Genomic DNA, 27,954 nt, shown 5'->3' with positions numbered 1-27,954 from the left:
CTCAGCTCCAAGCTCAGGGATTTCTTTCCTTTTTTTCCCTGCCTTTGAAAGCTGCTGGCGGAGATGTGAAGCCTACACATACCCAGCCCCCCCCCAGGCACTTTCCAGCTGGAAAGAGGTGAGAAATGCCAGCAGAGCCTGCTTGGCTCTCATACAATCCCCAACGCTCACTCCAGGTCTCTGCAGTCAGGAGGTGAGACCCCATGGCTGGGGAGCCCCGCATCCCCCCCAGCCTGCAGCGCTGGGGGCTGAAAGCCGAGGAGAAGACCCTGGACTTCGAGTTCGAGGTGCTGGGGGCTCAATTCAACCGGCGGGGCCGCTACACCCTGCGGCTCAGCGTGGAGAACCCGCTGCTGCACGGCCCCACAGCCGGCGTCCTGCTGCGCGTCGGCGGAGGCAACGCCGTCCCCGCCAGCACCGGCACCACCGACACGGTGGAGCAGAGCCACCTGGATGAGGTGTGCTCCTTCCAGCGGAGGAAATTCACCTTCATGCTGCCCAGAGGTGATGACTGGGTGCGGCGGGGACGGGCTGATGGCGGAGGTGTCCCCCCGCTAAGCGAGGTTTGACCCCGCAGGTTTCTGCAAGAACGACAGGAACCACGACGTGCGGCTGCGCATCGAAGCCCTGCACTCGCCCAGGAGCCCAGCGAGGAAGAGGAAGGTGGGCGAAGCCTTCTTCGCCATCTACCCCCGGCCCCCCCAGCCTCGCACGAAGCCCCCGGCCGGGCGGGATGAGGACTGGTACCGCTGCAGCACGGTGGCGGCTCTGCTGCGGGTGGGCAGCGAGCAGCCGGCCATGCACTGCGGCCGCCTGGCCTTTGTTGCTGCCCTGCACGAGCACCGGCCGCCTGCCACGAGGTCCCCACCGCTGTCACCCCACGGCCAGGAGAGGGGGCAGCAAGAGGGGGACGCAGCCCCAGCACCCACGCCCCCAGCCGTGCCGTCCCCTGAAGTCCCCCTCCGCACACCCGAGTCCGCTTACCACTCGCTGCCCACCGAGGTAGGGGAGCTGGGGGCAATTTGGGGACCTGGGGGGGGTCCCATTTGGGTGGGGGGTTGGTGGCAGCCCCCCAAAAGCCAATCCCCCAGTCCTGCAGCCAGGCAGTGCCCAGACCTACAGGAGCAGGCTCTTTAGGGGATATTGCCCAGCCCAGCCCACAGCACCCTATTTCCCACCCAGCGCCGTGCTGAGCATCTCCTGCCCAGCACAAAACCTACAGCAGGGCTCTCACCTCCAGCACAGCCCCATAACCCACCCCAAACCCTCCTCACCCGCCTGATCAGGCCCTCCAGAACTACCCCAAAACCCACCCTAAGTCCTCACCTGCCTGGGCAGCCCCCCCCAACAGCCTCCCCAGCAGCTCCTATAGAAGCAGCACCCACCAGCAGCACCCTACCTCTGCCCTACCCTGCTCTTTTTAAGGTCTGCGAGCACCTGGTCCCCATTAGACACAGCTGGGAGCTCCAGGAAAGCTTGTGAATAGGAGGAATTTATTGCATAAAGTTATTTTTTTAACACTATTGTTTTTTATAAGGTAGTTTGGGCCATGGGGAGGCATGGGGATAATCTGCTAATGTGAAAGTGTTGGCTCCGGGGTGACCGTGGCTGTTCCTAGAGCTTTTTAATGTCTAGCAAAAGCTTTGCTCCTGAAGGGTGAGGTCCTGAGCCCACGGGTTAGATGGGGGGACACAAGGTGGGGGTGCTGCTCCCCTCCCAACCCCACTCCTCGTCCGCAGATGCCGCAGGCTGACCCTGCGCTCAGCTCCTCCCCGGAGCTCCCGGGTGACTCAGCAGGCGAGCATCCCTCCTCCTCTTCCTCCTCCTCTTCCTCGGTGCCACCGCTCAGCTGCGGCAGTTTCCACGTCTCCTCGCCAGGATCCAGCCCGGATCCGACCCCGTGGGCAGCGCAGGTTAGTGCAGGAGCCGGAGGAGATGCTGTCCTGGTGCCTGTGGTGACCTGGTGGGGTGGGTAGCTGGGGCTGCGGGCGCTCTTTGGACACCTTCTGGTCACCGAGAGCTTCCTAGCAGAGCTTTGCGTGCTCGTGCATCCCTGGGTGTCCCGTCCCCAGCTCCACTCGTGGGCACGAGGACCCCAGCCTCAGCATGGGGATGGGAGAACGGGGCACCAAACTTGACGTTTTTAGCAAGAAGACGCAGCCCCCGTGGGCTGGTGTCACCCGGGCACCGAAGCCCTTCAAACTACCACCTGCTGGCAGCTGGGGCTGATAAATCCAAGCTGCTTCGTCTTCCAGCTCAAACCCAAAGCTGCAGGGCAAACTGTCAGGATTAACAAACCCGGCGGCTGCACCTCGCCCACGTCACCGTGCCCAAAGCTGTGCAAATAAAGGAGGAAAGGCAAACCCTCCCCGAGGGGCTCCGTTTCCGCACCACCCCGGTGCTGAGGCCGCTGCCTCGCCCGCTCTCGGTGTCTCACACCTGTGAAAACATTTCGTGGGAAGGCTCAGGACCACAGACGGGCTCTGTTCCTCTGATCCCTGGGGCTCCGTTTGCTTTCCAGCCCCCTGCTCCCCATTCCGAGGCTGTCCCGGGGACACCTCCCCGTGCGTTACAGCCCCTCGCCCTGCACCGCCTTGGGGCTCTCCTTGAATTTTCCAGGCCCCGTTTAATCACAAACCTACCAGAAATGATAATTAGTGAGGCTCGATTGACTTTGCTCAGCAAATATCTAGACGGAAATTCTGCTGAGTGGTGAAAAGGCAGCGGAGATCGATAGGGGTGGGAGTGGGCTGGGGCAGGGCAGGGGCGCGAGGCATCAGCAAAGGCAATTTCCCCCCTGGCTCCTGGGCCCCCGGGGGGAATGCAGCGAGCTCCGAGCTCCAGCGGTGATAAATCACCTGCTGCTGATGTCAGCCTGGAAGTATTTGCGGGGATGGGGTTTATTTAAAAACTGAAAGCTGGGAGGCAGGAGTGCGTTAACGCCTGGCAGGGGACGGACAGGATCCTGGAGTTCTCTGCTCGTTCCAGAGGTGGGGCAGCAACCTCGTCTCGTGCCTCAGTTTCCCCCTGAGACATCTTTAATGCCCCGCCTGCCCCCAAGGGCCCTAGCCGAGGAGAAACCCATGGACAGGGCTGAGTGGTTTGGGCAGAAAGGAGTCAGGGGGTGCAAGGAGGGGGCATTGCTGGGTCCTTGTCATGGAGAGGAACCTGCAGGTCTTGGGGTGCAGGGACCCCACTGCAGGGCTGCTGCTGGACCCCGAGTCCTAAAAAATCCTGCTCCATGTGGGGGGGAGGTCTCAGGGGGTTGAACACAAGTGGGACCAGGCTGGTGGCTGTGATGGATATAGGGTTTGTGGGTGCTGCTCGGGCAGCTGGCAGCACCTCCGGAGGCCGGATGGAGGGCAGAGGGTGCAAGCAGGGCACTGGGCTGTTGCCTCAATCCCGTTTGCTTTCCTAAATGCCAAGGACACATGGGCTTGCCCCGGTGGGAGATCTGCTCCTCCACACTGTGCCGAGCATCTCATCTGCAGGATGCTGGGGTGATGGATGGGTGCTGAGCTCCTCCCGAAAGGCCACGGCACGGCGATAACGATTTGCTCATCTCCCCGCAACCTGCGGCTAATGTATGCCCCGGCACGCACGAAGCAGGAGGCTGTGCTGCCTGTTCAAACACCTCGAGCACGTCGCAGGGTCAGATGGCTCCCTAATTGTCCCCGGGCTCGGGCACGGCACCCAGCAAACTGATAACGTGTCACGGGCGAGCTCTCAGCATCCTGGGCGGGCAAGGATGACCCAACAGCAGCATCCCCAGGGATGCCATCCCCAGCCAGCCAGGATGGGGCCAGGCTCCCCAGGGCTTTGCAGCAGACCCCGGGGGGAGCAGGAGCTGGTCCCGTGCTGGGGGAACCATCCTGCCTCCCTGCCACAGGTCCACGCGTGCGCTGCGGGAGGCAGCCAGCTTTCGGAGGGCTCCTTGGCAGCCGGAGCTGGGTGCAAGCCCGTGGCTGGTGGTTTGTTTCCAGCCTCCCCGGAGCAGCTGGCAGCCAGGCTGCAGCAATCTGTTGCTGTCAGGGCACGGGGAACTCTTCTCCCCCCAACAAAGGGCTTTCTGCACGGCTCGTGCTCCAGCTTCGCCACTCCTGTTGGCCAGGGGCTGCAATGCCTGGGCAGGGCGCAGCGCGTGAAGGTCGGATGCTTCCCAGAGCGAGCACTCCGCATCCACCCCATGCAAGGGCAGCTTTAAGGGGTCTGCAAAATGGGATAAAAACATGGGTGTTAGGCACGGACACGTCCACGAGCCTGGCTGAGCCCTCTGGCTGTGCAACGACCCTGGGGATGGGCTGGGAGCTGCTTTTGGGCTACAATTGCCGCGTTTCGGAAGCGCACGTGCCCGGTCTCACTGGATGAGCATGTGGATATAAAAGCCTTCCTGCCGGATAAAAGCTGGTGTCGTCGCCTCGCCGGGGCTGAGCTCTCTGTTAGCGGGTGATGGATGGCGTGAGTCTCCTGTCTGTGCCCTGGCCACCTCCTGCCACTCATCGCGGTGACAGCGAGGGTCGTCCCAGCGCCGGGCCGGGGGGGAGAAGGGCCGTGAGCTGCCTCCATTCACTGGAAAGCCAATGAGGCTGAAAAAACAAACTTTGCCGGCAGGGTGATGAATAACGCCGCGCCGGCGAGCAATTTGTTGGCCTTTCAGAGGCTGTCAGCCCGTGACGGGCTCCTTGGGGGCTTTGCAGGGCTCCTCCAGCAGCTCGGCATCCCGCTCCTGGCAGGGGGCTGGGAGGGGACACGAGACCGTGGTGACACCGCAGCGAGCCACCCTCCTCACCTCGCCTTCACCCTCTGCAAATGGCAGGCGGTGCTTTAGTCCCATCCGTGTGATGGTTTCTCCCAGTGAAGGCAAATAAATTGTTTTTCCCGAGCTCGGGGTGTTGCAGGGATTGAGGCTGGGGCAGCATCTCCTGCTCTGGGAGCACTGCAGGGTGCTGGGGACTGGCACCCCTACCCAAAATTGGCCTCAGAGCATGGCAGAGGTCTTTTTTCACTGATGAAAAACATTCCTAAATGGTAAGGAAGGGACACACTGGGGTGCTGAGGCTGTTGGGATGCAGTTCTTGGTCTAAGCATCCTGCTCATGCTCGTGGGGATGGGATGAGGTCTGGCATCTGATAGAAATGAGCTGGTGAAGAGCAGCAATTCACGTTTTCTTAGCTAAAATGGAGCAAAGAAATCGAAGGCGGGGGCTCAGGTGGAGAAGATGGGCTCTTGATTCGCTCAGCTCAAAGCGCAAACTCTTCGGGTGCTTGGAGGGAGCGCCTCGGATCGACTCGCAGGAGCGAGCTTTAATTCCTGCAATTTCAGTAATCATGTCCCTTTAAGTGTCAGATAGCTGCCTTTATGAGAAAAGCAAATGGGGTTAAAAAGAGAAAATTGCTCCGTTTTAAGAGGCGGGGGGAAGGAAATTGCACGCGTGCCGCTGACAAATATAGAAAGTGCAAAACTCCCCTAATGGAGCAGGCGACGGGAGAGCTGGGCTGCCAGCCCATTTAATTATTTGACAGGTGAATTGGGAGTTTTACTGCATAAATGGAACCGAAATGAATTCGGCACATTTTCACCCCGAGGGACGCCCAGCCTGGGGCAGGAATTGTCCTCGGAAAGGGGGTGCCCCAAACCCGCCGTGTGATCTCTAATGAGCACCCTCAGGGTCCCCTGGAGGCGACACCGTGCTTGGAAAGCGGCACCAAGCCATGAATAAAACAGAGCTGGCTTCCTTTGGCTCGGCTTTCCTTCCTCTGCCGGTGCCTCTGTGGGGCTGGGGATGCCCTCCTTTTGGGGGGGAGGAAGAAGATGCTGTTCTCATCTTTCTCCCGGGGAAAATTGCGTTTGGCCGGCTCCCCCGAGCTCGTTCCGGGCACTGCCTTTCCCTGACTGGATTGCTTTCCTCGCTTTGCACAGCGGAGACAGGCCGGGGCCTGTGCCATGCCAGCGCTGCATTAATAGAGCCTCAAATGAGATTTCCCAGCCCCAGATGTGATTAGCTGCGGCGCGGGGGGCTGCAGGAAGCGAGGAAGGGCAGAACCTCTCCCGGGGACGGGTGGCACCACGGTCACCGAGCCCAAATCTGCTCCTCTGCATCCCTCCGGGCCAGGGGGACGGGGGACCGAGGTCACAAAGCGGTGGCTTTGTGGTGCCGTGGCCCTGCAGCCCAGACCCCGATTGCAGAGCCCAAACCCCGTGAAATCACCCGCGCGGCTGGGGTAAAGCAAACGGCGCTTTGCCTCACGGCTTGCTGGCACGCAGAGGCTTGAACGGAGCCTGGGGAGCCATCAGGGAGGAAAACTCACACCAGCCCCAGTCCATCTTCACCAGCGGAGCCCACTATCATTTTATGGAGTCTCCGGAGGCGGATAAAGCTGCCGCCTTCCCAACAGCCGCTCATAAATCGCCAGCAGAGCTCCCGGCCAGACTGGGCCACTGTTTAACAGGGGAACAAGGCTGGGACCCCACAGGAGCATCACATCGCAGGCACACACTGCATCTCCTCCAATCTGCAGCCTCCCGTGTAACGCATCAGCCCCTTAATCCTCTTTCCAAGCCCCTTGGGGACTTTTATTCTCCGGTTCCCAGAGCCACAGGTTGCAAACCGCAGCATGAGCGCGCTGGGCTGGCCAGGACACGATTTGCTCCCCATCAGGAGAGCTGAAAAAGGAGCAGGACACCCTGGGGTGCTGAGTTCCTGGGATCCTGAGTGCCTGAGAGCGGTGGCGGTGGGTTTTTGGGGTGGCTAATCACAGCTCCGCCGAGGGGTTTGGGTGCGAGGGTTTGGGGTTTTGCCTGCCAGCTGTTTGCGAAGCCTGGCAAGGTTCACGCCTGCTATTTTGGAAACCTTTTGTTCTCGCGCTGGGTTTTCCGTCGCTTTGCCGTTTGTGAATTTACTATGAAAACCCACTGCTAATTGTCGCCCCGCGGCCGATGCTGGCGGTAAAATATTCTCGTTTTTTTTCAGGGAGATGTAAACACGAGCGGCGGCAGCGGGGATGTGCGCCACGAAACCTGCTGCTGCTGCCTGGGAGGGGAAAGGGAACGGGAAAACCTGGGAACATGGCCCAGAAAACACCGACCTGGAGCTGTGTGCTGTGGGACGCCAAGCCTTGCCTGATTCACATCGTGGCTGGTGTGAATTAGGGCACGAGAAGCAGATTAGGGCACAAGAAGGAGGTCGGATCCCAATTTTCCCCCTCGTTTTCTCTCTGGTTTTGGCCCTGCAGCCTCAGGGGCTGATGCTGTCCCGCACCCATTGTGCTGGGAGGGTGCTGGGCAGTTAAAGGCAACGCCAGGAGGTCATTTCCATCGCTCTGCCTTGGGTCTGGGGGTATTTGGGGTTATCCAGCAATGCTCCCCTGTTCCCAGGATCCCTGTGATGCTCGCACTGGGAGATACTGGGCTGGAAACGTGCCGCCAGCCTTCATCCTCACTGCTGCCTCACCCTGCCACCGCGCTCCCAGCTCTCTCCTGCCATTTGGCCATCCTCGGGATGGGGAAAAAAAAATCCCTCATTTCCTTTATAATGATATTTATGCACTTCTGCAGCCCCCATTCCTTCCTTTCAAGTGGCGCTTTTAGGAAACGCCTTGGGAAGGGGTCAGGCTGCGGAGCTCTGGGGCAGGGATGAGCAAAAAGAGCTGTCCCAGCAGATCTGATGAGCAAAAAGAGCAAATTTGTAGGGAAAAAAAAAGGTTATAGGTTATATTTATAGGATAAAAAGGTTATTGCTACCCCAGCAAGGAGCTCTGCAGCCCCCCGGGGTCCCCAGGAGGTCGCTCCCCCCTTTGCTCCGGACAGACCCCATCCATCCTGTGCCACCGCCACCAGCCCCGAGCCCCTGCAGCGGGGTGGTCGCAGCAGGGGGGGGACACGGGGAAGGCTGAGGAGGAGGCAGCCCCTCATTAAGGACTCGGGAGGCACAGCCACGCGTCACCGGGGATTTGCACGCAGAGGCTGTGAGCAGCCCGCGGGGCGGAGGTGAACGTTGGCGTGCCTTACAAGCGATGGATGGTGGCGGGGAGGGGGGACAAGGGGGGGCCGGCACCGTCTCTCACATGCACGGGGTGTGATGGGCGCAGGGACGGTCCCCCCGCCACGAGGAGCAGCTTGCAGCCCCTCTGCGCCTTATCACATCAGCTGGTGCGAATTAATGAGATGGGGAAGGGGGGGGGGAGAGCGCCTGGCTTCTCCCCTCTGCCGGGGATTGGGCTGGGATCCCAAATCCTGGGCTTTCCAAGGGAAAACTCCGTAGTGAAGTGCGGCTCCTCTGAGGGATGCTGGGTGCAGGGGCCTCTGGGTGCAGGGGCCTCTGGCTGAGGCATTAAACAACGCACGGGGCTCTGGGAAGCAGCGTGCAGAACGCCAAAAGGCTGAGAAGACGTCAAAGCAGCCATCGGGCCGTGCCGCGCGGGCTTCAGGATGATATCATAATAAATAAAAGAGCGTTTTAATAAATAAAACAAGATGCCCGGGCAAGCAGCACTGCATTATGCATGTGCCGGGGGACTCAATTAGCTGGCCGGGCTTTGGTGGTGTGGGGGAGAGGCGGCCCCGCTCGTGCCGGGGCAGGAGGCACCTTGCAGGAGCAGAGCAGGGCGAGGGGCAGGAGACAGCCGCAGGCACAACTCTGGTGTTCTGCGCCACCTCCCCATGGCAATGCCCCTGCAAGCACCCCGTGGGGACGCAGGGCTAGGACCTGGGCTCGTCCACATGGGGAAAGCAGCAGCCAGGGCTGAGAAAGTCTGCAGAGAGCTCTCAGAGCTCCCCAAGCAAACTGTTGCTGTCCGGGTGTCTTCCGAGGTAGAGACCCTGAGCAGCGCAGCCCCTCGGGCGCCCCATCTCTCCCCTCCACCCGCCCCGAGGAACTCCGCGGCAGGACTTGTCTCCATTTCCATAAACCAATTACCCCCAGATAATCTCGGGAGCTTTAAACATCAATATCCTAAACGGCAGCGCGAGGGTGGCGCGTGGTGGCTGCATCTCCCCGCGCGTTCTGGTGCCGCTCCATCACCGCATCGCCATGGAAACGGGGGAGTGATGGAGGGGAGGGGGCATTCAGGATGCAGGACACATGAGGGGCCTTTTAGTAACCATAGTGAGGGACGCAAGGCAGAAGGGAATCGGTTATTGTTTTGCAGGGTGCCTGCTTCCCAAGGAGAGCGGCGTGCCACCGCTCAGAGGTGGGTTTTTCCGGACGGGAAGGAGCAGGAGGGGAGCTGCTGGGAGGTGGGGACCACCCCGAGCCCGCCCGGACCCCCAGCATCACTTCCCAGTGATTCAGGAGCAGGATGGGAGCGATCCCGCTGGCACCAGCCCTCGGTGGGGTTGGCTCCATCCCCGGGGTGCTCGCAGGGATGCTCCGAGTCCCTCTCGCCCACGTGCGCACGCGAATAAATCGCTGCCGGCCCGCAGTGACGCTGGGTGACCTTGGCTTGCGGGAGGCAGGTGCGCGTGCAATTAGCAGCACAAAGCTGGGGAAGGCTTCTCCTTCCCGTCAAGGCGGGCCGTGGGGTGAAAAGCCCTCGTGCTGCTGCTTTCTGCGGGGGGAGAGGAGCCTCAAGGTCGCCGCTGAATGCGCCCAGCCTGGCGCTGGGGCGGGGAGCAGCCTCCGAAGCTCCCTCTCTGCAGCCTGCCCGCTGCCCCCAGCCCATTCTTTCCGTCCCGAAGCACATCCCCGCGTGCTGCACGCTGCCGTGCTGCTTTTTGTTGCTTTTTTTTCCTTTTTTCTCCCCCTCCACTTCACAGCTCTTCAATGCTCTCATCCTTAGGCAAGTCTATAATGAAGGGGGCCTGGAGCGGGCGGTTCTCACCCTCCTCCTCCTCCTCCTCTTCCTCCTCCCATTGCCAGCCCGGGTCTGGCTTTATTGGGACCCCGAGCACGTTGCGGGCTGAGCGATCCCCCACAGAGCTCGTTACTGGAGAGCCACTTCTCCTCCAGCCCAGTGCTAATCCCACCTGCCCGAGGTGCCCGGCTCAGCTCCACGTCCCACGGGTGGGCTTCAGCCACCCCAGAAGGGAAAGGGACAGCACCAGAAGCACGGGGGACACAGAACATGTCCCTTGCAGCCATGGGGCAGGTGTGGGGCCATGTCTCCAGCAACACAAGGGGTCTTGTGAGCATGGAGCATCCTCCCACCCTGCTTACGCTCCCTGAAGAACCTCTGCCATCTCCTCAACACCAAGTCCAGGGGCTCCTGCTCCCAGGGGCGCAGGTTTGGGCTGTCCATGTGCTCTGGTGGCTTTGGGGTGGTGGGACCATGCCCTGCTTCCTCGTATCCCTTGGGATCTTCAAGCTAAGCTGCTTCTGGACAGGAGAGAGAAGAGGCGTGAGGGTTGTGATGGGGATGACTGAGGCTCTTGGGGCATTCCCATTTGGGTCAGCTTCCAAAGCTGACCTCTCCCGAGAGCCACGTGGCCTCCCTTCCCTCCAGGACATCTGCCCAGAGGAGCCACCGCCAGACACCTTGTCATCACCATGTCCCATCAGCAGGGCGTTTGTGTCACCTTCTCTGACACCATGTCACAGCCTGCTGCTGCTCCGTGGAGAGGGTTTGGGGGCACCACGTGTCACCAGGCAGCAGGACTCGGGTCTTAGGGCTCCTAGGGCAGCACCGAGGCCCCCTAAAAGCCGTGCCAGTGCTAAAAGCATGAGGAATTGCCCCAGAGCAGCCTTGATGGGGAAGACGTGCCCCCATGGCACGTAGGCCATAAGCAGCACAAATGAAAATGACCCAGGGCTGCAGCCCCCAGTGCTGCTGTAATTATTGCTCAGCCTCGTTATGTGCTGGCTTTAATGACGGCGGTCGTTAACATTCAATCTCCCCTCTCCTTTCCCAGCAGCCTCCTCCCCGTCCCTTCATCAATACTGCCGGATAATTAGCCTCTGGAGTCTGGAATAGCCTTTTGGATAAAAGGGGCTGCTTACAAAGCAAGCCAGGGCACGGGGGGCTCGGTGGGATCGGGCTGCTCGCGCCTCGTGCCGCCCCTCGAGCATTGCCGGGGGGCGGTGCTCATTCCTCCCAAAGGAGCCCGCCAGCTGGGATTTGGGGTGGGCGCCCCGATGCACAGCCCCTCTTCCTCCCCACCCAGCCTGCTGCACCTCCCCTTCCCTCCCAGTAAGACCAGTACAGGGGTGAGCTGGAGGCCACCTGCACATCCTCGTGCCCGTAGGTCCTCCGTGGCATCCCACGGGATGGCATCAGGGCTGAGCATCCCAAACCCCGACATCCTTCTTCACCAGCAGGGATGTGGGGACAACAGGGAGACCCTGGGCTCCCCCAGATGTTCCCAGATGTTGGGACCAGTGCTGTGGCTCCCGGAGCAGCTCTGCCATCCATGAGGGTGAGCCTCTGCCTGTGGCCACAGCTTGGATTTGGGGACGGGGCTTCGCGTGCGCCCCGCAGCATCCCCGGGTTGGCCAAGCAGGAGTTAAGGCTCGTGCCTCGCATTAAGCTGGGGGAAGGGAAGGCCTTGATGGCAGCATAAAGAGAGGGCGGTTTTGCCTTCCATCAGCTCCTTTTTTTTTGATAAAAGGCTCCTCTTGTGCTTGTCAACTTGTGGAGCGAGCGGTGGGGGCAGAGCAGTCGGCTGCCTCCTTGCTTCCAGCCGAGGGCTGGAGATGTCCCTGAGCCTCGGGGCCATGGGGCAGGGCGGTGTTCCCGGGGCCAGATTCTCCCTTGCCATGGTCCTGGGGGCTCCTCGAGAGCCCCAGCACCTCCCATGGACTTTCCTGGTGGAGCTGAGACCAAGCAAAGTCCCTCAAAGCTCCCCAAAACCCAGCCTCCGTCTTGCCCTGCCTGGCAGAAACCAATTCCCTCCTTCCCCCCTTCCCTCCCCAGAGCTGGGGGGCAATGAAATATTTAACTGCTGGAGCAGGCGGCTTTGTTAGGCTGATCTTCCCCACGAAGGCTCGGGGGGACGGCGAGCTTTAATTATCAGGTGGCACTTGATGGGCCAAGGCGGGGACCCTCTGCTCCCCATCGCACACCAGGCTGGGTGCCACAGGGTGGCCCCGCACATCTCCCAAAAAGCAGTTGCCAGGGCAACCGGGGAGCGATGGATGGAGCCTGGGCATTTAGGAACGTCCACGGGGCACACGGGCTTTTCTGTCTCCCTGTCTGCAGCCCGTGCGTGGTGTTTTGCCTGCGTCTGGAGCGAAACGTGCGGCATCAACACGTCCGGGGAGCCCATAAATAAAATATCACTTAGGGGAGGCCGGCCCAGTGCCAAGACGCCCGCGAGGCTGCAGATTCCCATAAAACCCACTCGTGCGTTTCACTCATTACAATAATTGTTGTGTTGTTGCCCCGCCTGGCTCGTTCCTGTGCGGGATTTGGGAGCAGAGATGGAGTTTGGGGGGCTCGGAGGTGCCGGCAGCGGGGCGAGCGGGTGCCAAGCACTGGCTCTGCTGGCATGGGGCGATTAAACCCAGCCATCAGCCTTCTCCCTCCTCTTCCCCCTCCTTCCCACACCCATGTGGGATGGGATCTTCATCCCAGGCTGGATCTGGGCTCGAGAGCCCCGTAGGTTAATGGTTTCCCCGTGCAAGCTAATGGCGCTCGGCACTCCCGGCCGCCCAGCATGTCACCGCGCCTGTCCCTTCCCATCAGCGTCTGCAGACAATGAGTTCACCTTCAGCAGCCTGACACCTTGTATTTGGGGGGGTCGGGAGAAGCCAAGGGGGGAGCGTCCCCATCTGCTTAACCCTTCCCTGCCCAGCTGGCCACCAGCCACGTGTTAGCCGAGCCACAAAGCTTTGTCCGCCCTCCTCGGCCGCCTCCGCTCGTGCCAAACCTTTGAGGGCCTCGCCAGGGAGGATGAAGGCTGCTCCTCGCTCCTCATCCTCACCACCCATGCGGGCAGCTCCTGGCAGGGGCGGTGGCTGTGACAAGCCGTCTGCCCACATCAGTGCCTCGGCTCTGACGCTCTGGCACCGCGCCTGTAGCCATCCCAGAGCATCCCAGTGCCACGCACGGACCCAACCCCATGAAGAGGATTTAGGGAACCCCTTGGCACGGCTCTGCGAGGATGAAGGAGCGGGCGGTGACGGGCTGATGGAGTTTCCAGCCCTCCCCAAGCTCCCTGTGTTCATCACAAGTGTTCCCCGCAGCGGGTGGTGAAGGGACGGGCTGGTTCGAGGCGGTGACGGATTTCCCGCTGGCCTCATCCTTCACCATTTGCGGTCCCCAGGGGTGTCACAGCGGGGAGGGAATTTGGCAGCTTTTCATCTTTGGCTGGGGAAGGAGGGGGAAACCCCACTTGCCCTCGGCCCCGACCGATCAATCGAATTGCCGCAGCCAGCCCCAAACCCTCCCCTTCGCAAAAAAAAATAATAATATCCATAAAGTTAATTTGGGACAGCTCTGGTGATTTCATTGCCCCCTCCCCGGGGAGCAATGCTGCGGGCCAGGGGGGGCCTTCGGAGCGATTGCCCGGGGGGGGTCAGCAGAAAGGGGTCTGCGTCTGATGAATTATTCACATGGGTGTCACTAAGTGCAGAATTAATCCTTTTGCTTCCAGCTGGCTGCTGCACTAAATTATCACTCGCAGTCATGCGGGAAAATGCTGCGGAATTCATTTAGCTGATTATTGTTTTGATCTGGGAGCTGTAATTTTTTTTTTTCTCTCCTCTTCCCCATCCTCTCCCTTCTGCCCCCCCCCCACCCCCCCCAAACCTTCCTTAATACATGTAAGAGCCGGGAGAGGAAACAAAAAGCAGGAGAGCCGTGGGCTCGGAGAGCTGAAATCCAGATTGCCTGGGCTTTTTATACCAAGCAGGAGCTAAATAAACCCCGGGCCATCTGCACATCCCAGCGCACATCCCGGGGATGCTCCCGGGGCCGCCCTGAGCTGGGTTTTGGATGCTCGCACCCACCCGAGGGATGAGGCGGCGAGGCGCGCGCCCGGCGCCGCTGCCTTCTCCCCGCTCCCTCTTTGGAGCGCAAATGAGAACAAAAGACTTTGATCAGAGACAAAGAAATCAAAGGCTTCAGCAAAACGCTCGCATTTTCGCAAATTAATGTCTGTTGGTGGAAAACTCTTGCAGTGGAAAATGAAGCCAGCTCCGTACGGCTTGTGGCGCAACGCCGGGCTCTTGTTTTCCCTGCCTTTTTTCTTTTTCCATCCCGAATTTGTTGCCATGCCCAGCACAGACGAGCTTGACCACACAGAAGCCAGCGCAGAGCGGTGACGAACACGAGCAGGACTCAGCCCTGGTGTGTGCAGCGGGTCCCCAGCAACGCGCAGCATCCGCCAAGGATCGGAGGACGCGTGTCGGAGATCTCCTCATCCCTGGTGGATTAATTAATCACCCATGTTTGTCAATGACCCCTGCTTATTAATCACCCCTATTTATTAATCACCCCTATTTATTAACCACCCCTATTTATTAATCACCCCTATTTATTAACCACCCCTGCTTATTAGCTGGGCATGAATCAGCGAAGGCTTGTGCCTCCTTTTGGCACAGCCTCACCTCGCTCAGGGCGTTAAATCTGCACTCGGGACCCTTGGGGCACAGACTGGTCCTACACAATGCTACAAATGTCGGTGGGGGGGGGAATAAAAAAAGGGGAGGGAAGGAAAAAGGAAAAGCTAGCGCTGTTTTTTTCCAGGCGAAGCAAAATCAACAGGCTGGATGCGCCGCTGCTTAACCAGCCTTAATTTATGTAATTGCTGCCATTTAAAAACAGAAGCAGATCGGTGCCTGGCGTAAATTGTCACGGCGCCGTGGTGTAAATTGTTCCTGTGCCAGCCCAGCCACCAGACCCTAAAAAAATCTATATATTTATTTATAATTTGGGGGGGGGCGTTGCATTTCATTTGCCAACAGCTCCCCTCGACTTCTGCGGGCGTGATCGCCGGCAGGGCTTTGAGCGACAGCCGTCAGTCACCTGCGCCCACTCGCTCCCCTTCTTGCGCCCTAATGAGCGGGATGGGGAAAGGCACGCGGAGGCAGCAAATGTCTTCGTTAAGGGGAATTGGTTGCTTTCCGCCCGCCGGCCCCCGGGGAGCGTTCAGGGCAGCGCTAATTGAATTAGGAGCACGTGCGCTCCCTCTCCGGCTCCGGCGAGCGAGGGCTGGGCAGCAGCTGGACGCCGGCCCCGGTAATTGCAGGCAGAGCATAAACTGTTGCATTTTGCATGATTCTGTCCCTTTTGGGGCGTCTTTGGTGCTCTGTGCTTTTGATGCTGGATGGAGCTTTTGTGGGGCCGAGGGCAGGTGTGGAGAAGGATGGGGAGTGCTGCGCCGCTGCTCGTGCCGCTGCATCCATTCAGAGCCTGATTGCTCATCTCAGAGACAGCACCAGGCTGGGAAGAGCAATCTGGGGGGGTCACGGTCGCCAGGATGCCACCAGATGCCAGCTCCCAGCCACCCCGACCTGCCCCTTGCCGGGGGACGCAGCCGTGACCCCGTCCCCAAACCCGCCCTGCCGAGGGCAGCGCGGGCTCCATCGCTTCTTCCATTAGCTGCGACTTCCCCCCTAACCAGATTAGAGGCCAGTCCATAAAAGCCAGGCTGGCGGGAGCAGGGCGCGGGAAATGAGGGCAGGGAAATCACATTAGGGCTGCCAGCAGCGTCTGGCTCGGAGATGCTCTGCTGCCCCAGGCTCCACCGGAGACGGGAGCAGAGCTGGCCGCAGAGTGACTTTTAGCATCCCTCTGCGCCAGCAGGACCTGGTGATTCCCACCCCTCCTGGGGTTTTCTGCAGGGAGTCAGTGCGTGGCATGCAGCAGGCATCCTCCTCTGCTCAGCCCAAAGCTCTCCTTGCAAAGCCCCAGGAGCACGGCACCTCCCCAGCCCTTGGAGAGGGGCTGGGGGCATGCAAAGGAAGGGCTCAGCCCAGCTCCCTCCTCTCGCAGGATGAGCCCCGTGGCAGCTGCATGCCCGCCCCAGATCCGATCTAATCGCTCCATCCCGAATCCATTTAGCAAATTCTCCCCTATTACTGCTGCATTAGGTTTTAGACCCCAGGCACCTCCATCTCCTACTTTTCGGCTGTGGAGGGAAAAAAAAAAAAAAAGAAAAAAAAAAAAGAAAAAGCAAAAAAAAAAAAAAAAAGCAGCTGTTCTCCTCCTCCAAGCCCTTTGTATTGATAAATGGAGCTGTGGGGCGAATGCAAAACCAGCCCTCACCGTGCTAATATCTTCCTGTACTCCAGCCAGCTGGCTTTAAAAATAACAGGTCGTTAAACCTCGACTCTGCTTATTAAATAGCGGGGAGGGGGAGGCGCGGGGCGCACGATGGCTGGGCACAGAGCAAAGGTGCTGGGGCCAGGGGGCGATGCTCGGGGCAAATCGGGGTGCGGGTACCCTGCTTGTAGCAGGTGGAAGCCAAAACTCCTGGCCTGGGGTCGGCACCATCCTCTCGTCCTCGCTTTCTGCAAGGGGCGAGGGTGCTGCAGGGGATGGGGTGTTGTAGGGGATGGGGGTGCTGCAGGGGATGGGGACGCTGCAATTGAGGTTGAGCAGTGGGACGAAAAATTAGCAATAAAGAAGAAATAGAAGGTAAAAAGAAAGCAAAGCTATTTATTTTTTTCCTCCGACCCACTGAGCTTTATTGCTTCCCTTCCCGTGCCTGCGACGGCTGCTTCGCGCCCAGCCTGATGGGGAGCTGCCATAAAGCCCAGGCAGCGTGCGGAGGCTCGAGCAAAGCCGACATAAAGGGGGTGAGGAGTGCAGGGGGGGGGGGAATTGGAGGCTCCAAAGCGCTGCGGGGCTCGCACCCATCTCCTGACAGCGCCGCCGATGGGGGCTGACACCCTACTAATGGTGCGTGCGTGCCGTGGGTGGCGGGGACATGACAGCCCCGACGGCGCGGTCCCCGCTGATCACAGCCCTGTCACTTCCCTGCCTCGGCTGCCGGTGATCAAACCCGAGCAGCACAGCCTGCTTTCGGGGCTCTCGCTGTGGGTTTTGGCGTTAATGCCTTCATTAAAAGCGGGGGAGAGGAAAGCAAAGCGAGGCGCGTCCCGGAGAGGCCCACGGTCCCGTGCAGGCAGCAGAGCCCCGTGCACGGCTCAGGGTTTACAAAGCAGGGCAGTGTTTTCCTAGCCTCCTGCCCTCGCGCTGGATAGATTTGTGCCTCTCTTCCCAGCCGATGAATAATTTACGGGCAGCACGTAACGATTAGGGGGAGTTTTCTCCCACCTCTCCCAACATTTGCTTAGTTGGCCGGGTTTGCTGTGCTCCCTCCTGTGCCCCGGAGCTCTGCAATTTCTGCGGCCCCTGCTGGGGTGCCGAGAGGGGAGAGGGTGCTGAGAGGGGTCAGGGTGCTGAGAGGGGTCAGGGTGCTGCAGGGGGTGAAGAAGATGCCAAGGGTGAGGATGCTGCAAGGGGCAGGGATGCTACAAAGCAGGAGGATGCTAAAAAGAGGGAGGATGCTGCAAGAGGGGAGGATGCTGCAAGGTGAAAGGATGCTGCGAGGGGTGAGGATGCTGCAAGGGGGAAGGATTTGAGGATGCTGCCCTGGTCCCCCCCCCACGCCGGCTCCTCCTTGTGCAGCCGCACCCCGAGTGCCACCCAGCGGCCTCTCGGTGAACGGCAGAGAACCGGGGGAAAAAAATAAAAAATAATTAAAAAAATAAATAAAATAAACAGCAGAACGGCTCCGGGCTGGGGGTGTTGATGGATTGATGCTCCCTGCTGAGCTCTGTCGGCAAAGGCAGTCGATGTTGGAACAAGCGGCAGCAGCGAGGCTGAGGGCAGGGCTCTGCAACGCCCGGCCCAGAGGGATGGGGAGCCTCGGCTTTGGGGTTTGGGATTTGGGTTTAGGGTTTGGGTTTTGGGGTCTGTCCCTCGGGCCCCGGCTTTGGGAAGCTTTGAAGGCACGGTGTGCCCCTCCTGCCACCCCCAGCTGCTGGGGGAGCCTCCGTGCTCCTCCTGGCTGGGCATTACTTTATTTTTTGGGGGGAGGGATGAAAGCACAGCCGCTCGCGGGCAGGCCGGGGGGGGGCTCGCTGCTCCCCCCAGCCTTATCTGGCCAGAGCAGGCGGGAGCGTGGAGCCGACGTCTCTGTTAAATGGGGCTCAGCTCAGATGAAACGCCCTGCGATGCAATCCAATTAACTCCCAAATTGAATAGCGATGCTCTGCCCGATGTCCCCCCCCCAGCCCGGTGCGTGGGAAGGGAGGTCAGCCCGGGTTTAATCAGATGCAGCCACCAAAAGGCCCCCACAAGCATCCCAGGGCTGTGGGGAAACTGAGGCAGGGCTCGGCACGCAGGGGCAGGCAGCGACCCCCTCCTGGGGGCTCCAGGAGCTTCCGACACCAAAAAGAAGGGAAATGGGGGATTTTTCCCCCCTCTGATCTTCCTAAGCCGCTGCAGCAATTTTGCTCTGATAAGCAAATCTGCGCTTATCCCATCGCGGGGACAATGACGGAATTGGGCTTAGCACTTGTCCAGGGAGGTATTTATTGGGGTGGGGGGGCGGGAGGCTGCTGCCAGGGCTTCAGACACCTCGGAGCTCACAACGGGACGAGCCGGAGCAGCCTCAGCCTGCAGCCCCCCCGGGCACGGGGGAGAGGGAGCGACGGACGCGATCGGCTGAATCGATGCCAGCAGATGAGAGACATCAAAGTGTCTCCTAGCAATTTGTTAAGTAAATAAAAAAAAAAAAAAATCACAAAACTTGGCCTAAGCAAATAGGGGAAGGAGGGGGGCGTCTCGTCGGGGCGGATGAAAGGCTGCGGAGCCGCGTGTGGAACGGCTCGCCAGGCAGGGAAAGCTTCAGAGGATTGTAAATGATGGGGAAAAAAAATAAAAAATAAAATAAAATAAAATAAAAATCAGCAGGAGTTTCAAAGCTGCTGCGGTTTCAGATGTGGCTGCGCAGCCTTTCATCCCGGAGCCCTGCAGGAAGGAGAGATGTATGTGGGGATGTTCGGAAGCGGTATAGGGGAAGAGGAGCGCAGATACCCTTAACTCTGCCCTCCCCGCAGGTCCCAGCTTCATTTTGGGGAGCATTTTGGGCAGCCTCTTCCCTCCTGCGCCCCTGTCCCCATCGCTGGGGTGGCGCTGGGACAAGCAGAGGTTTTTGGGGTGAAAATAGGGGAAAATGGGTGTTGGCAGGGTGGGGAGGCGCTCCGAGGCAGGAGGCTGGGGCTGGGTGTCTGGTCCCCGTCCCCGTGCATTATTGATGGGGAGGATAATTGCCTGCTTCCTACCGGCTCCGTGATGAAAAATTCATATCCCGGGACGAGCGCTGGGGGCTCCATCGACCGACACCGGGCTCTTTGTTCCCTAACAGCGACCGGGGGGGACACGGGTGCGGGGGGCCGCAGCAGGTGGGGTGCTCGGGGCCCTCGCTGGGTGTCCCCACGGCTGGGGATGACGTGTGGGGACCCCAAAAGGGGGGACGAGGTGGGGAGCACGGCTTCACGCCCTCCCCGGGGATGAAAGCGGGGTGGGAGCAGGGCATTTCCCTGCGGCTTTGGGCACCTCTGCTCCGCACCAGCTCCGAGCCGGCGTCGCCCAGCCCGTGGATCTGAGCGGCCGCGGGGGCTCAGAAGTTAATGGAGCGTTTGAAAGCCACGAGCGGAGATCCAAGGCATGGAAATGAGGTGCCACCAGCGAGGAGCTGCTGCGGGACCCGCCACCAGGCTGCCTGGGAGTGGGAGATAAGGCAGGGGTGGGCTGGGGATGAGGACTTTGGTGGCTTTGGGGGGCTGTCAGGGGAACGGGGCAGCTCTGCCCCGCTCGGGCAGCAGCAGAGCCAGAGGTTTTGAGGGCAAAACCATGATTTCTGCTGCCCTGCGGTGGGAGGGAGCCCAGCCCGGGTTGCTAAGAGCAGGTTTGTGTTGTGGTGACAGCAGAGGATGCTGCAGGGCTCTGCTCCGGCTGCTCCAAGCCCCTCGGGGGCACCCCCAGGTCCCCAGGATGGGGACAGCACCCGGACAGGGTCACCGCCACCCCTGCCTTTGTCACCACACGTGGGTGGCTCCGCGGTGCAGCCACCGACCCCTGGCTCTGGTGTCCCCTCGCAGCCCCGCCGGGACGCCGTGGCCCTGCCGCCGGCTGACGCCGTGAGCAGCATCCTGCCCGGGATGCCACAGAGGTACGGGGGGCTCGGGGACACCCCCGTTTCCACAGGTGTCCCCTGGGGTGGTCTCCTCCTTGTCCCCTTTCTCCCCACGCCACCCATGGGGGTCCCTCTGCTCTCTGCCCCGCAGGTCCCGGGCCATCCCCAGGGAGCTCCAGCAGCAGGTGAGTGCGCCGCGGGCAGAGGTGGCCCCAAGGGGACAGGATCCTTGGGGGTTTCTCCCCAGATCTGCTGCAAGCAAAGCGTGGAGCCGCTCCTCGCCCTCCTCCTCCTCCCCCCCGGCAGCATCCATCCCCCCCAAGGCCACGCAGTGCTGCGGGACCCCCCCGAAGGCCGGCCCCAAGGCTGGGCTCTGGCAGGGATTCAGGAGGCTCAGCTGCCCTCCCTGCCTCCAGAGATACAAACCCTCCACCAGTGATTTCCCTTTCGGCACCCATGGCATGTAAGATCCCTTTTCGGCATCACATGGCCATATGTCCTCCCCACCCCCCCAAAAAAAAAAAAAAACACCAAAAACCTTCGCACCCACCCGTATCAAATCTTCCTCCCCCTGTTTCAAGGATGTGCAAACACCGGGCAGGGCTGAGGCAGGACTGAAATGCTCGGGGTGCTCAGCAGCCCCAAGCCGTGCCCGGCTGTCTGTCCATCCAGAGGCAGCGCCGACCTTGGGAGGGTTCCCCCCCCGTAACAGGGCTGTGCGGGTGCCCTTGCCCCCACTGCTGCGGCTGCATCGTCCTCGTCCTCGTCCTTGTCCTCCCGGGAAGAGGCCGGGGAGGGGGAAGGGGAAAACCCAGCTCTGCATCCAGTGCCCGCTCCGTGGGGAAGCCCAGGCACCCCCGTCCATTAAAATAAACCCTGGTGGCAGCGTGTCCCCCACGGATGGGGCCGTGTCCCCCCCCTGGAGGTTCAGCCCAGCTCTGGCACTGCCGCACCCCAGGGCTCGGGGGGAGTCCTTTCCCCATGGGGGTGGCAGGAGGAGGAGGGGAGCTGAGGTGGGGGCTGCAGGAGGGCTGGGGAGGGGGGGGGAGTTGGGGAAGGGAAGTGTGGAGAAGGGGGAGGGGGAGAGGTGGGGAAGGAAAGGGTGGGAGGATGGGGGGAGGGAGGGAGAAGAGAGGGGTGGAGGTGGGTGGAGGGATGGATGGAGAAGGACAGAGGGATGGAGGGATGGAGGGATGGAGGGATGGAGGGATGGAGGGATGGATGGATGGATGGATGGATGGATGGATGGATGGATGGATGGATGGATGGATGGGTGGAGGGATGGATGGAGAGAAGGATGTATCGATGGATGGATAGATGGAGAGGATGGATAGATGGATGGTTCATTACACGAGGGGAAAGCCTGGATGTTTCTGAGCCCCTCTGAGGTGGCTCTGACCCCCAGGACAAACCTCCTCAGCTCAGCTCCGTGGAGCTGGGTGCTGGGGGAAGCCCGTGCTGGTGGCAGGGTGCTGCTGGTGCTGGGGTGCCACCGGCTGTGCTCCGGGCTGGCAGGAGGCGAGCAGGTACCGCCTGGCGCTGAAGAGGATGGCAGGTGACCTCCTGTCCCTGCGCCGGCACGTCACCAGCCTGGAGGTGGAGAACGGGCACCTACGGCACCGGCTGGCCGGGCACGAGGAGCCGGGCGGCGCGCTGCTCACCGACCTGGACGTGGACGTGATGACCAGGGAGGAGGTCCTGGACCGCCTGGGTGCGTGGTCAGGGAGGGCGGAAAAGGGGATGCCCCTCTGCGGGGGACCCCGCTGTCCACTGGTCACGTCCCGCAAGCTGAGGATGTGGCCTGGGGCTCTGGCAGCCACCCTGAAGGGCGAGCTGGTGGCGGGCACGATGGAGATGCGGCGGCTGAAGGACCGCGTGCAGTGGCTGCAGAACGAGCTGATCCGGGTACCGGCACCCGCGGGCACGCACGGGGATGGGGATGGGGTGGGGGCGTTGGTCCCCACCACCCCCAGCATGGCACGGAGGCCCTCGTTTTTTTTTTTTTTCCCTTTTTTCCCCTCAGAAAAATGACCGGGAGAAGGAGCTGGTGCTGCTCCAGCGAGCCCACCGGCAGCAGCAAGCCGCCCTCAGGAGGTGCCAGGAGCAGGCGGCCAGGGCGAAGGGCCTGGAGGAGATGGTGAGGCAGCAGGAGAAGGTGAGTGGGGGTGGGCTGGGGGGCAGGGACGGCCGGGCGCAGCCCCTCTGGGCTCTTCAGAGCCACCCGGTGCCAAACCGATGGCAACAGAGGGGATGTGAGGGCCACCGCCACCCCACCACGAGCTGTCCTCCGCCTTGGGGACACGGGGACATCCCTGCTGCTCCCGCAGGTGATCAAGGTGATGGAGCGGGTGCTGCAGGACAGGCTCTCCATGAGCAGCGAGAAACCAGCAGGTAGGTGTGAGTGGGATCAGGGTGGCCCCCCCCCTGCTGCTGCTTCCACCCCACAGGAACCACGGGGCCAGAGCCCTCCAGCCCCATCCTCTTGCACGGGGGATGGAGGGCACGTCCCAGGGGGTCCCCCCTGTCCCCACGCAGGGGACCTGCACGCCCTGCTGCTGGCTGAGAACCGCAGGCTGCGGGAGGAGCTGGCGAGGCCCCCGCGCCCCCCATCGCCCCCCATAGCCCCCCGTGCCTCCCGCGGCACCCGGGACATCTTCGGTGGCACGGAGAAGCTGTTGCTGCTGGCCAGGCTGGAGGAGGCACAAGCCCGCGGGCGTGTGATGGAGAGGCAGGTGGGCAGCACCCCGGCACCCCCTGATTTGGGGGGGATAAGGGGGGAGCAGCCTAATTTCGGTGCATTGCAGCTGGAGGAGGCGGCGAGGAGGTGGGGACGGGAGAAGCAGGAGCTGGGCACGCGGCTGCTGGAGCAGGAGCACGGCTTCGGGGGCTCGGCCCCCCGCTCTCCCCACATCCCCACCTCGGTGAGCACCCTGGGGACACAGGGGCACCCGTGGGGCTCACCACCCAGCCCCACACTGGGGGGGATGCCTCGGTTTCCCTGAAGGATTGGGGCAGGAGGGAGGTGGGAGCGTGGCCCCAAGGGTCACCAGCACCCCCGTATTGCTGCCCTCCCCGTCACGGCTGCACCCCTCTCCCTAAAGCACCCCAGGGGGGTGGCAGACCCCCAAGATGTGTTCGCTTCTCCCACCAGAAACACCCCCCAGGCTCCACCTTCCCCCCACGGAGACCCCGGACCCTGGACCCCCTGCCCTAGGGGGTCCTCGGGGGCAGGACGCCGGAGACACTCGGAGATGCGAAATTCATGCTCATGGCAAAGAGCTGCTGCTTTTAGAAATTACAGAGCAAAAGGGAGGCAAAGCAAAACGGGGAGGGGGGCAGCTTTCCCCCCTTGTCCCGTGGGGCTGGAGCCAGGGCTGGAGGTGCTGGAGGCGTCCCCAGGCTGGGACCGGAGAGGGGCCACCAGGTGCCCCGCTCACACCGGGCGCTGCAGGGGCCGGAGCGTCAGGTAGATGGGTTTGTCGGGCAGGAGGATGAGGTCGAACTTGGTCCCGACTTCCACCGCCCGCTTGGTCTCGATCTTGAAGTTCTCCAGGATCTGGGGTGGGAGGAAGGAAGAGAAGGAGGGAGGCGGCGGGGACGGGGATGCCCAGAGCATCCTGCCCGGTCCCCTACAGGGAGAAACTAAGGGGCAGGGTTGGGGCAGTAAGGGACGGGGTTGGGGCACTAAGGGATGGGGTTTGGCACTAAGTGACAGGGTTTGGCACTAGGGGATGGGGTTTGGCCCTAAGGGATGGAGTTGGGGCACTAAGGGATGGGTTGGGGCACTATGGGATGGGGTTTGGCACTAAGGGACGAGGTTTAGTGATGGGACTTATTGTTAATGGTTGGACTTGGTGATTTTGGGGGAATCTTGAAGGTCTTTTCCCACCTAGATGGAAAGACTTTTCCAACCTAGATGGAAAGTTGTTTCCCAATGTAGATTTTATGATTCTACACCCTCCAAAACCGCCCCCAGCCCCGAGGCTCACGTGCATGAGGAAGAGCTGCATCTCCAGCTCGGCGATGCGGCGCCCCAGGCACTGCCTTGGCCCGAACCCGAAGCTCAGCCCCTTGAAGTGCTTGGAGCCCGGCAGCAGCCAGCGCTCGGGGCTGAACTGCTCTGGCTTGGGGAAGACCTCGGGGTCCCGGCCCATGGCGTAGAGACCGACCTGCACCAGCGTCTGGGGGAAGGAGCAGCCCCATGGGGAGCTGCCCACGCTAAACCCAACCCTGTGCCCCTTCTGCACCCCACAGCGGGCTCCCAGCTGTGCTCGGAGCTCGGGGATGAGCAGATGGGGGGAGGAAAGCTTCATTTTGGTCCCATTCCCCTTCCCACCCCATGGCCAAGGACTCACCTTGGGGGGGATGCGGTAGTCCTGCAGGACGACCTCCTGCACCGTGTACCGCTGCAGCGTCACCGCCACGGGGTGCAGCCTGCGGGACAGGAAAAAGGGGGGGGACACACACCTGCTTTCGGGGACAGCTGCCTCCCTCCTCTGTGCATAGCACCCTATGGGATGCCCGTCCCGCCAGCATCACCCTGGCTTCCCCCAGAGATTTGGGGAGGAGAAGGGGCTGGCTGCATCCCCGTGCCCCGTGGCTACCTGAGCGTCTCCTTGATGGCCGCCTTGAGCAGCGGGGTGCTCTTCAGCATCTTCACCCTGTCCCCCGCCGCCTGGTGCTTGGCGGCCAGCACCTCCGCCCGCAGCTGCTCCTGGGTGCCCGGGGACCGCGCCAGCTCGAACATGGCCCACTGCAGCGTCACCGAGGTCTGCAGTGGGGCACAGCGGGGCTCAGCACCGCCGCCGCCCCGTCCCCGCCACCCCGCGCCCTGCCCCTGACCGTGTCCACGCCGCCCGCCATCATCTCGGTGACGCTGGCCTTGATGTCGTCCAGGGGCAGCTTGTCCTGCAGGAGGAGGCTGGAGAGGATGCCCCCGTACTCCCTGCTGCCCTTGCGCTGCAGCCGCAGATCCCGGTAGACGTTTTGGATGCATTTGTCGGCTGGGACAAAGAGGGGCATGGTGCTGGGTGGTGCCGGAGCCACCACCAGAGGTGGCACCTGAGGACGTCCCTGCCCTGTGCCGGTGGCTTCGGGAGCCGCCGGGGAGGAGGAGAGCTCACCCTGGGTGAAGATGGCATCCCAGGCGTGGACGTGGTCCCGCCACGTCCTGGCGTTGAGGCCGCGGAGCAGGGCGGGCGGCAGGTAGAGCATGGGCGAGGTGGTGTGGAACATCAGCGTCACGGCGTCGATGAAGCGCTGCGCCTCGGGGTCCACGAAGTCCTGCAGCAGCCCCAGCCGCTCCCCGTACAGCACGTGGCACACGGCTGCAAGCACGGCACCCGTGAGCCCACCCAGCACGGGGGGAGACCCAAACGCAGCCCCTCCACCCTCCGCTGTGGCCAAACGCAGCCTCCCCGTGGCTATGGGGACCCCGGCAGTGTGGGTGCTGGTAAAATGCTGCTGCCTGCTGGTTTGCTGCCGAGCGGGAAAGAGGCCAGCCCTAAGAATGTAATTCTTTGGGGAAGAAGTGCTCTGAGGATACAGCAGGGCAGGACACATTGCACCACCCATCCCCTGTGCGTTTTGGAGAGATCTGGGGGGGGCTCACACTCCAGAGCGAAGCGGAAGAGCTCGTGGCTGAAGTCGGCCGTCCAGCGCTCCCGGCCGCTCTTCTGGACCTGTGCCCGTGCCCGCCGGACGAAGTCTTCGCCCACCTGGCTCAGCAGGGGCACGAAGCCCTCCACCACCCGCGGCGACAGCACCTCCTTGTTCAGGGTCAGGCGGTCCGAGCGCCAAGCCTCCCCCGTCCTGCGGGACACGGTGGGGTCACAAGCGGCACTGGGCAGGGGAGAGCCCCCATCCGACACCCCCAGCTCCCTCCTGCTGCGGCAGCTCCCCGCCACCTCGAGCTCCAGGGATGGCTCGGGGGGTGGTGGGACCCCGGGGCATGGTTTTGGGGGCTCACTTGAGGAGCACGCCGTAGGGCTTGTTGCGGTAGTCGCGGTAAGCCACCCAGGGGGGCACGCTGAAGCGCTCGGGCATCATCCCCTCCGACCTGAAGAGCGTGGCCGCGTCCCGGGGGCTGATGATGTTGATGCTCTCGTAGACACCCAGCTTCTCCCTGCCACCACAGGGGGGGGTAAGGAGACAGCAGGGTTTCACCCCAAAACCACCCAAAGCCCTTCCCTGGGTGAACGCCCCACTCCTGCCCATCCCCATAGCGTCAGGGTGAATGCACCCCATTAACACCCTCCTGTCCCGGCCTGGAGCAGCGGGATCGGGGCGGGATCCTCACCTGTAGATGGGCCCGAAGCGCTGGAACTTGCGTGCCATGATGTTGTGCACGTTGTGCAAGCCGCCCTCCTGCCAGAAGTGGTAGAGGTTGAGCCAGCCGCCCCGCCGCTCCCCCGGCACCTGCTCGAAGGGACGAGCCGCCAGGGCAGGGGCTGGGGGGCCGTGCGATGGGACAGGGACCCCCCCGGGGATGGGGACCCCCCCAGCCCGGCGGCAGCCCCCGGGGTGGCTGCGGGGCCGCAAGCCGCCCGGTTTGGGTACAGCCCGGGCGAGCATGGGAGCAGGCGAGGGGGTGGCGAGGGTGACCTCGCTCTTATCCCACCCAGCTGAGGCTCAAGGCGAGGAGACGCCTCCTGCTGCGTCACGGGGCCGGGAGCTGGCGAGATGCCCCAAAAGGGCCGGGATGGTGGGGGCTTGCTTTGGGGGCAGCACCTGGGGAGCACGGTCCTGCCCTGGAGGTGCTGCAAAGCTCCCCAGAGCAATGCAGGGAGTGCTGGCTGGTGGCCCCTGCAACCCTACTGCAAACTATTCTGAAATTAAAGTGAGCTCCCCGGCATCAAAGTGTTGGTTGGTTTGGTTTGGTTTGGTTTGGTTTCCCCTGCAAAATAAATGATAAAATTGCTGTAGGTGCTGCTGGAGCTTGGAGTGCGCAATCATGGGCATCCCCTTGAGGTGTTCCTTGGGGGAAGCTCAAAGGGGGAATCCTGAGGGATCCTTGGGGTGCTGGAGGTGACCAGGGCTGGGAGCAGGCAGGCAGCTTGCAGGCAGCATGAAGGAAATCATCCGGCAGCCTTCAGCTGCTTGCGTGGGCACCAGCCCCACTCCACGGCCCCCTCAGGAATCCAGGATTCACGCTGAGGGCACGGCCAAGCCCTAAAGCCTTGTGCAACTACAGGAACTCCTGAAGTGAGAAAGTTCCCGAGGTCTCAACCAAAGCTGCCCACGGGATGAGCTCCAGCCCCTCCGAGCTGGATTAACGGTGCCACAGCCCCCGGGGAACCGCAGGCTGGGGGGCACGAAGGGCTCCCCGGGCACCGTGGGAGCAAACCCCCTTTATTTTTAGTAGCAAGCCCTTAGTTTAATTTTAATATTTTATTTTTTTTTCTTCGAGGAGCAACCCCTTTTTGTATTATTTAGGGAGCAAACTTTCCCAGGGAGTATCCGAGGCTGAGCTGGCTGCGAGCCCCGCGACGGGCACCTGGTGGCGCGCCTGCCCCATCCACTGCCACCAGCCCGCCCGTCCCCGCAGCTCGTCCTCCGGGACAGGCCGTTTGGGAGAATTTGGGCAATTTGGCTCAGTTTTGCTGGAGGACCCCTGGCAGGAGCTCCAAGGTGGTCCCCATGTCCCCAAGGGGTCACGTTCCCCACTGGGATCCCGCGCCTCTCCAGCACATCTCCAAAATTCGGGGGTGCCTTTTTCAGGGAGTTCATCCCTGAGTGCTGCTGGGGATGAAACTCCTGGAAAAAAAATAAAATAAATATAAATATATATATATATACATATAAGGTTGGTGTTTCCGGGCCCAGGAACTGCTGCGGTTGGGGGTCCCCAACCAAATGGGGGGCAGGAAATGGTTTTGGAGAGGTACTCGGAAAAAGCGGGGACGTGGCTGTGACCGCGTTTGCTCATGG

General features: G+C 61.6%; 2 protein-coding genes and 1 long non-coding RNA gene across 4 annotated transcripts; 2 read left to right on the top strand and 1 right to left on the bottom strand.

The window, feature by feature from the left end:
* On the top strand, positions 1-23,303 carry CCDC33 (coiled-coil domain containing 33). Its single transcript, XM_084532177.1, has 15 exons — positions 1-118; positions 187-504; positions 578-1,002; positions 1,740-1,913; positions 13,702-13,861; positions 14,054-14,073; positions 19,817-20,061; positions 20,177-20,210; positions 21,541-21,736; positions 21,842-21,930; positions 22,049-22,180; positions 22,353-22,416; positions 22,561-22,757; positions 22,830-22,946; positions 23,177-23,303. The coding sequence occupies exons 2-15, from the start codon at positions 204-206 to the stop codon at positions 23,237-23,239; spliced, it is 2,217 nt and encodes a 738-aa protein (XP_084388303.1). The 5' UTR covers positions 1-118; positions 187-203; the 3' UTR covers positions 23,240-23,303.
* Positions 23,285-26,615, bottom strand: CYP11A1 (cytochrome P450 family 11 subfamily A member 1). The gene is made up of 9 exons (XM_084532229.1): positions 26,324-26,615; positions 25,994-26,149; positions 25,637-25,836; positions 25,149-25,352; positions 24,868-25,028; positions 24,630-24,796; positions 24,381-24,459; positions 24,015-24,206; positions 23,285-23,581 (listed from the first exon to the last, which is right to left on the bottom strand). The coding sequence occupies exons 1-9, from the start codon at positions 26,596-26,598 to the stop codon at positions 23,459-23,461; spliced, it is 1,557 nt and encodes a 518-aa protein (XP_084388355.1). The 5' UTR covers positions 26,599-26,615; the 3' UTR covers positions 23,285-23,458.
* LOC311442709 lies at positions 23,569-23,948 on the top strand. Of its 2 annotated transcripts, none has more exons than XR_014696804.1 (2): positions 23,569-23,679; positions 23,741-23,948. It is a non-coding gene; the product is annotated as an uncharacterized lncRNA (long non-coding RNA). The 2 variants fall into 2 exon arrangements; XR_014696805.1 differs by having other exon boundaries at positions 23,589-23,700.
* Positions 26,616-27,954: the final 1,339 nt, after the last annotated feature.

The sequence above is a fragment of the Aythya ferina genome (genome assembly GCF_964211825.1).
Source record: "Aythya ferina genome assembly, chromosome: 11".
NCBI classification, from domain to species: domain Eukaryota; kingdom Metazoa; phylum Chordata; class Aves; order Anseriformes; family Anatidae; genus Aythya; species Aythya ferina.
The sequence above is the reverse complement of the archived record's forward strand: the minus strand, read 5'-3'. Positions and strand labels throughout refer to the sequence as shown.